We start from the raw sequence: 9,117 nt of genomic DNA, 5'->3' as shown, positions 1-9,117 counted from the left end.
TAGGAACTACAGAACCTGGTCCCAGATCTACAGACTTGGATTTGGTGATCCTGATTGACTTTTCATTTATACTTCAACTTTCACTGTCAGCTGTCAGTAATGAATCTGCATATTTTGAAGAAGATATAAAGTGGATAAACAAACTGTTAAAGAACACTTTGGATCTCATGTTCTAGCATATCAATCTGCTTATGTGAGAGGCAAGGTGGGTGAGGGAATATCTTTTATTGGACCAACTTCTTTTTGTTGGTGAAAGAGAGAAGCCCAGACCTGAAGAAGAGCTCTGTGTAAATTCAAAAGCTTGTCTCTCTCATCAACAGAAGGTGGTCCAATAAAAGATATTACCTCACCTACCTTGTCTCTCCAATATCCTGGGACCAACATGGCCACAACACCACTGTGTATTAATATTTTCCTTAAATAAACATATGCAAAAAAACCTGTTTGTATAATGCTTTAGGTTGGATATAAAGTAGAAGAAGCAAGGAATCTCAAAGGCGATGCTGACAATCCATTCTTAAATTCACTTTGATAACCCACATATTGCATATATCTTACAAACCATATAATTTAGCATGTGGTGCAATGGTGTGAGTTAAGAACAGACTGTCCAAATTAACTGTGAATGCCTTACTTTTTGCTAGTGTACACCAGTTAGTTACATGGCAGTAAGCTTTTATGAGCAGTATGGTATATGTACATAAGGTATTTATTTAGAGGTACATTTCTTTATAGTGACTCTTATGCAGATATACAGCTCACTTACGCTTAAAGTTTTTCTTTAAAAACGGAAGCAAAATCTATGGTGTTTAAGCATACTGAAGACTCTTTTTTGTAAGATCTAGGCACATGCCTTTTCAGTATGTAAAGAGCCTATAGCTTTGTAAGTATTTGCAAGTACAGTGCAGAAGCACATAAAGATACCAGCTGGGATATCATAATTAAGAGATCTTTTTGAACAGAAAGGATAGTGTTAGTTAAGCTCTAGCAGAGATATGAAAGATGGAATAAGTTTTCATCCATGATGTATCCATAGTAGGCTTCAGAAACATTAAAATACTGTAGTTCTCTCAGTAGCTGGTAATGGCAATCCAAAAAAGCATATAATATTTGTATACTATTAACCAGTTAATACCATGATTATATTAAGCATCTCTCAGTATTTTACTCCTTGCACAGGATCCTGCTTAATGAAAAGTTAGCGTTAAGAAAAGGCAAATTATTAAACATTTTACATAATACAAGTCACAGTACTTACAATACAGTAAACAAAGTATGTTGATTTTGATATGTACTGATAGGATAACTGAACAGGCAGCTATGCATATTCCTTGTAATCATACATGGTTGAAATATTTATTACAAATATTACTTCTGAATTTTTAATTTGCTTTTTGCCCCACTAATGTTTTGCAAAGCTACACAGAAATATATAAACAATGTTCAATATATTTCAGTTATTCATCAATATAAATCTGCTGAAAAATTTACCTAATATATTTAGGAAGTAATATTTTTCATATATGGTAGTAATAATCTTTGTATTTTTAAGAATATGATTTTTTTCAAATGAAAAAATATTGACTGGAGTTTTTAACAGTTTCAGAGACATATGGATTGATTCATAATAAAAGAGAGTTGCTACTTATTTAAGAATGGCAATGCTATGTTTCAGTACTGCTGCCTATAATCACTGGAAATATATCCTTTTCAGTATGTGAGGAGATATCCTCTACAGAGTGGTCAGATAAATCAGTTCACCCTTGGCTGTAACAAAATGCTGTCTAGTGACTTGTGACAGACAGGGCTTTAACCTCTGACAGCTAGATTCATTGTTGGTACAACAGCCAATCATCGGTTTTGACGACACAAGTCTAACCAAAGTTGGAGTATAAAAGCCCTCTTGGAAAATATATGATTCACCATTGTGGCAAGTTGTTTCTCGGATTATACTTGCCTTTAGGGATCTATCTAGTACTGAGAGAGAAAAAAATAAGAAAGCAAGGAAGGGAAAAGGCTGCACTGAATGTGAGATCATGCAAAAGCTACAAATCTGTGTTTATATTTACCTGTTCATGCTGATTATATTTGGTCCAGTGGCTCTTAATGACAGTAGTCAGCCAAAAGAGAATGGAGAAAAAGATGAACTATGCATTGCATGTACATGGAGGCAAAATACGAAATCTTCCAGAATAGAAGCCATAAAAATTCAAATCCTCAGCAAACTTCGTCTGGAACAAGCTCCTAATATTAGCAGGGATACTATAAAACAGCTTTTACCCAAAGCTCCTCCATTGCAAGAACTGATTGATCAGTATGACGTCCAGAGAGATGACAGCAGTGATGGTTCTTTGGAAGATGATGATTATCATGCTACAACTGAGACTATTATTACAATGCCTACAGAGTGTAAGTAGTCCTGCTACTTTAATATCACACTATTCTACTGATAAACAGTTGTCCTAGTGCTTAAGAGCAACAAATCTTGTCTCAGTCTCTTCTAACAGGCTGCTAGCAGAAGTATGTAAGAGGGAGGGAGAAGAGCATATTTTTAAATAATTTGAATCATCATCCAATGACCTCACTGTGATCTTTTATTTTATTGTACTATTTTCCTGCTCCCTTATAACATATACAGTAATAGTCCTTAGAATCTTGCCAATTGCCTAATATACTAAATAAGATTTGCAGTTTGCTGACCTCGGTATTTGCAGTATTCAAGGTATTTTCTACGGTAAATTTAGGCAAGTACAAAGAAATCAGTGCAAATAATTAGGTAATTATAACTCTTAGCAAGGATTTTATGGGCCACCACTTTTTAAACATTGCACTAGAAACTGACAAAAAATGTCATTTAGAACATTACAACCACTTAACTATAATACACTGTAACAAATGCAAATAAAGGTTTAAATATTTGTTTCCTCTGCTGATCTCAGAAGCTAGCACCCCACCGCCCAGCTAACAGTAAACAGTGAAAGTAAACTATATATTTAAAGTAAGCAGAAGAATGATAGATTTTAGATGTTGAAATGTCCATGTAAATCTATCGACTCCAGTAGTTGTGTCAGGGAAGAATGAAGGCATTTACTGAATGAGCAGATTCTTAGTTATCTTCTGAGTGCTAAACATCTGCCATGACTCCTATCAAGTATCTTTTGCACAGCTAATACTATAGTATCTTATGTTCTTAATCAGCTAAAGTATTTGGCTATGGCAGCTGCTTTTCAAAATAACACTTATGAATATGATGACAAAAGTTGAAAAGAAGACAGGGCATATAAGGCGTAGATATATTACCAGCAACAGAGATATATAGTACACACACCTAACAGAATATCAGCTGCTGTTGCTAACTACAACATGTACACATTTATAGAAGTTAATTGACTATAAAATATATAGGTTAAATTAACAGTGTAGGATACTTTATAGCAATACTGAATGTATTACAGTAGCTTGATCATGATGATGTAGGTAAAGGCCAACTAACCAACATTTATAATTGAGCCTATTACTACCTAATTCTTCTTTGCTGATTGACGAAAGGTGATCTATGCTCTGTTTATTTGTCACTTCACAATTCACTCCACTCTTCATAGACAGCCTTAAAAAAAAAATCACCATTTTTAGTGTATTAGAAAAGCAGATATCTGAAGAGATGAGGTTATGAATATTGGCGCTCTGCACCATGCGAAATTATTACTTTGCCCTCCTATCCCTTAACATGGACAGTTTTATCTGGGTCTAATAGATTTTGCACCTATAGTGCATACCGAGGGTAGTTAGATTACTACAATGAAAACACTTTACCATAACATAATTCAAACCAAAAGAAATAAAGATCCCTAGATTAAAACTAGTTTAACAACAGATAGTTTGATCATAAAACAAAGGAGGGGAATGTAGGTGTTACTGTAGCTTGAACACAGCTGCCTCTTTTTATATAATATTCTGGCACAAATGATAAAGTTTGATAAATTAGAAACATCTATAACATCACAGAAGTGTCTAGTTAAAAAGTACAGGTTTGCTGTTCAATGTGTGTTTGTAAAGATACTGCAGGAGTTGAATGCCAGAAAGGTGTTAATAGTTAGTCATTCTTAAGCAGAGTAGCCTGTACACTGTGTTCAGTCCGCAGGTAATTTTTGGCTGAAGGAAGTGTTCCTGTCCCAGACTGACTGGTACAGCTGCTCAGTTAGTATAAGGATTCAGATTCCCAGAGAATTCTAAGGAAATGTTCCCCTGCAGCCTTTTTCTATCTCAATATTCCCCATCATTTTTTAATTTCAGCATGTGCTCACCCCTTAGCTAAAGAAATCAAAGTAAACAGCTTACATAGCATAAAGATCCTACTAGATTTAGTTGGAAAATGGTAAATCTAGCTTAAAACATGGTTGTTCAGAAAATGACCATCAATTCCTTGTGATAATATGCAGTAGAACCTCAGAGTTATGAACACCTCGGGAATGGAAGTTGTTTGTAACGCTGACAAAACGTTATGGTGGTTCTTTCAAAAGTTTACAACTGAACACTGTCTTAATACAGCTTTGAAACTTTACTATGCAGAAGAAAAATGCTGCTTTAAACCATCTTAATTTAAATGAAACAAGCATGGAAACAGTTTCCTTACCTTGTCAAATCTTTTTTTTAAACTTTCCCTTTATTTTTTTAGTAGTTTACATTTAACACAGTACTATACTATATTTGCTTTTTTGTGGTCTCTGTTGCCTGATTGTATACTTCCAGTTCCAAATGAGGTGCGTAGTTGACCAGTCAGTTTGTAACTCTGGTATTCTTAACTCTGAGGTTTTACTGTATTACTTCTAGATGGCTTAAAAATTTGAGGCACAATGAGTCTGTTAATTTCAGTTAAATAATGCCATACAGTACAAAACCCACAAAATCCAGAGTCCAGAGTTTATTTTATAATGAATTAAGTTACATGCCACTTTGCAACCAATATTCCAGTGATAAGATATAAGATATACTATGCAGGTTGGATATTTTTTCTGATTTGTTTATGCACATTCCTTTCTGCGCCTAGGTCAGTAATCTATTCTTTCCATTCATTTATAGCTGATTTTCTTGTGCAAATGGAGGGGAAACCAAAATGCTGCTTCTTTAAGTTTAGCTCTAAAATACAATATAATAAAGTAGTAAAGGCCCAGTTGTGGATTTACTTGAGGCAAGTCCAGAAACCTACAACAGTATTCGTGCAGATCCTGAGACTCATCAGACCCATGAAAGACGGTACAAGATATACTGGAATTCGATCTTTGAAACTTGACATGAACCCAGGCACTGGTATTTGGCAGAGTATTGATGTAAAGACAGTGTTACAAAATTGGCTCAAACAACCCGAATCCAACTTAGGCATTGAAATCAAAGCTTTTGATGAGAATGGACGAGATCTTGCTGTAACTTTCCCAGGACCAGGTGAAGATGGACTGGTAAGTTCTACTGGAAAAATCCCACAGAGACTTTTCTTATTTTATAGACCTGTTTACAAAAGTTGGAATTGGAAAGCATGTTTTATGTTATATTGAGAGGAATTGGAAGCATTGCCTAGGGGTTAAAATATAGGAGTGGGGGTTAAGAGAAGGGTTCTGTATGCCCAGTTCTGCAACAAACTTGCTCTCTGACCTTGCGCAAATCACTTAATCTCCCTGTGCCTCAGTTTTCCCATCTGTAAAATGGAGGTAATACTACTTTACCTAACTCAAAGGGATGCTGGGAGACTTCATTACCTTGTTTGTAAAGGGCTTTGATATTCAATGGAAGGTACTAGAAAAGGGCAAAATATTTGTTATCAAATCCAGGAGTAAAGAAAAGAAAAGATATTAAAATGCTGCTTAATGAAAAGATATTTTTAACATATAGTAAAAAATGAGGGCTCCTGGGTTCCTGCACTTGAGAATAAGGTGCCTCAAATCTTGTACTGCTGACCAAGTTCTTGCATTCAAAATAAAAGGGAGCTTCTTCTCTCTCCGAATACATGTATTTGCTGTTAACTATAATGGGAATTATGCATGCACAGAAAGGAGACAAAAGACCACCTCACAATGAGTCTTGAATTAAGGATATCTTTATGTAATGATGGAACATATCATGCCATCAATTTTTAAGTGTTTGAGTAAGTCAAGAGATTCTGCTTAAACATCAATGGCACAATTTGCTTTATGTTTATGACAAAGTACAAGGCTAATTGACAATACTGTATTTGATTATACAACTCACTCTTCTAAAATTACAGTTCTGAAAATGTAGTACTTTTTATGCCATATTATTTTCAAAATTACGTCAAAGCAGTCAAGAACCCAAAATAGGCATCTTTTTTCTTTTTGTTGGAAATCTAAATAAACAAAATAAATTTGAAAGTGTTGCAGTTAAACAAAAATGGTAAAGCATTTCCTTCATTGTTAACAATCTTTGAAAAGCAATAATTGCCTACAATCTGCTCAAGTATATTTCTGAACCTATTATCTACATCAATAAAGCAATACTTATCACTAGCACCCTATCAAATTCACAGGTGTGAAAAATGTGTCAGACTGTGAAATCTGGTCTCCCCTGAGAAATTTAGCTATTGTAGGGGGCTCGTGGTATTGCCACTCGTACTTCTGCACTTCCTTCAAAGCTGAGCGGCCAGAGAGCAGTGGCTATTGGTCAGAAGCACAGCTCTGAAGACAGCACTGTCACAAGCTCCGCAGAAGTGAGGGTGGCATGGTATGGTACTGCCACCCTGCTGCGCCGCCACCAGCAGCAGCGGAGAAGTAAGGGCGGCAATACCACCCCATGCCACCCTCCTTTCTGTGCTGTTGCAGTGGTGGCACTGCTTTCAGAGCTGGGCTCTCAGCCAGCAGCCGCCGCTTTCCAGCCACCCAGCTGTGAAGCCAGCACAGAAGTGAGGGTGGTACTACTGCGACCCCCCACAATAGCCTTGCAGCCCCCTTTGGGGTTGTGATCCCCAGTTTGAGAAGGGCGTCACATGTTTATATTTTTAAATACATAATCATGATTTGTGACAACACAGTGAAATTCAAGATTTAAATATCCGTAAGCATGAAATTCAAGATTTTTTAAACGGCATGACCGTGAAATTTACCAAAATGAACCGTGAATTTGGTAGAGTCCTACTTATCAGTAAATTTATACTTTTAAACAAAATCCTGTAAGAATATTATTTCCCTCTTTCACTATAATGCATAATGTGCTTGGATAAATCTAAATACTTATACATTTGATTTTTATATATTTTCTTAGCAATGTAATACAGTCATATTAGTTTAAAGAAAAAATGTATTGTGAAAGTTTGATTAAAAATCCAACAGAAAAAAATATTCTCCTATTCCTACTCAGTTGGAATAGGCCAGTTGTCTCCTCTAGTGCTTCAAACACAATCATGCATACAAATATCAAGTACTGACTGTATCAAGAATGCATGAAATCATCCCCTTCTGCAGAAAGTCACAGAGGTGGAAAAAAAGCTCTCAGTTTCTTTCCACTCATGATTATGTTGCAATCATCTTCTTTCCTCAGCAGAGGGGTTTGATCTGCATGCCTGGGATAAGAGAGGTGGTCTTGATAACTATGGAGTCCCAGGGTCTGCATGGAATTCCTTTCCCAAAAGTGTGGATCATGGGTCATCCACAAACGTGCTGGCCCTCTGTGCCACTCTGAGCTTCCTTGGCTGTATGACTCTCTCAGGAGCTTCTCTTGCAAAACCCGTGCATAGTTTCAGCCCCTCTGAGAGAGGTGAAAGGTATGGAGTAGAAATACAGGAGTAGGATTGCTAGAAGCAGTATTCGTTTCCCCCCACCACTTCCAATAGTATTTTCACCAGTTAGGCAGGGTAGCATCAACTGCTTCAACTTCTTCCCTCCTCTGGCTAAATCGGAGGCCCTTCTCAATGCCTGCTGAGCCTCAGCTGCACACTTTATGTGCAGGGACATCTGCAAACTCTTCAGGAAGGGGGAGACCAGAATGTTAGCCTACATGTTTTCCCTTCGGCAATTTTTGGAGCTCCTTTTGTGTGTGTGAATGCATGCTCTTTTGCATTCTTCTATGTCACGTAGATGGAGGGAGCTTTTGGCCCAAAGTCCATAACACTCATCAAAGCCCCTCCTATCAGCTATTTGGGATGATAATGTTGATTTCAGAAAAAGATGCTCAGGAATGGTAGCTACTGAATAGTGGGGAAATCCTGTTTCTTAGTATGAAAAAGAAGGATAAACCTTGTAAGTGGATGAAGTGTACCCAGGGACACCTAGAAGAGGACATAGTTACCTTAAAAGAAAACAACACACCACTGTCACAGGATCAGAGCATTCCAGAAACTTTTACAAATATTATTTGAAAATATTAGCTTAAAACAATCTGCATGTCTGAGACGTTGCATATTTTTCATGTCTCAATCTGTCCCCATAAATGTTAAATTCTTCATGTATTAATAATATTTCCAATTTTTTTCCTTTCCCCACACAGAATCCATTTTTAGAGGTCAGGGTTACAGACACACCAAAAAGATCCCGTAGGGATTTTGGCCTTGACTGTGATGAACACTCAACAGAATCCCGATGCTGTCGCTACCCACTGACTGTGGATTTTGAAGCTTTTGGATGGGACTGGATTATTGCGCCCAAGAGATACAAAGCCAATTACTGCTCTGGAGAATGTGAATTTGTATTTTTACAGAAATATCCACACACTCATCTTGTCCACCAAGCAAACCCTAGAGGTTCAGCAGGCCCCTGCTGCACACCTACCAAGATGTCGCCAATAAACATGCTGTATTTCAATGGAAAAGAACAAATAATATATGGAAAGATACCAGCCATGGTAGTAGATCGTTGTGGGTGCTCATGAGCTCTTTGCTAGATCCATTACTTCATAAAACATGGAATCTACCAAAAAAAGTTCTGTCCCCTCTGCAGTTTTGCAAACTGAATTTATGTACGATAGGCTATAGCCTACATCCAAAAGGCTATACAAAAGGGTACTGTATGGTAAATATTCAGTACAACACAAGCTACAGAATGTGAACTAAAAGACAATATATGCAATGGCTGGTTTTTAAACCAGTGAAAAAGATAAGCTACAATCAAAATCACCGGA

General features: G+C 36.8%; 1 protein-coding gene across 1 annotated transcript; it reads left to right on the top strand.

Moving 5' to 3' along the window:
* The first annotated feature begins 1,914 nt into the window (after positions 1–1,914).
* On the top strand, positions 1,915–8,868 carry MSTN (myostatin). The gene is made up of 3 exons (XM_065413375.1): positions 1,915–2,409; positions 5,080–5,453; positions 8,488–8,868. The coding sequence occupies exons 1-3, from the start codon at positions 2,037–2,039 to the stop codon at positions 8,866–8,868; spliced, it is 1,128 nt and encodes a 375-aa protein (XP_065269447.1). The 5' UTR covers positions 1,915–2,036.
* The last annotated feature ends 249 nt before the right edge of the window (positions 8,869–9,117 follow it).

The sequence above is a fragment of the Emys orbicularis genome, chromosome 11, assembly GCF_028017835.1.
Source record: "Emys orbicularis isolate rEmyOrb1 chromosome 11, rEmyOrb1.hap1, whole genome shotgun sequence".
In the NCBI taxonomy this organism is placed as follows: domain Eukaryota; kingdom Metazoa; phylum Chordata; order Testudines; family Emydidae; genus Emys; species Emys orbicularis.
This window is presented reverse-complemented; position numbering and strand designations above follow the sequence as displayed.

Bases quoted from the DNA above. Each gene is read 5' to 3' on its own strand.
- MSTN (XM_065413375.1), top strand. From the start codon at position 2,037: ATGCAAAAGCTACAAATCTGTGTTTATATTTACCTGTTCATGCTGATT. The intron at 2,410-5,079 runs GTAAGTAGTCCT...ATTCATTTATAG, and splicing joins TATTACAATGCCTACAGAGT to CTGATTTTCTTGTGCAAATG. The intron at 5,454-8,487 runs GTAAGTTCTACT...TTCCCCACACAG, and splicing joins GACCAGGTGAAGATGGACTG to AATCCATTTTTAGAGGTCAG.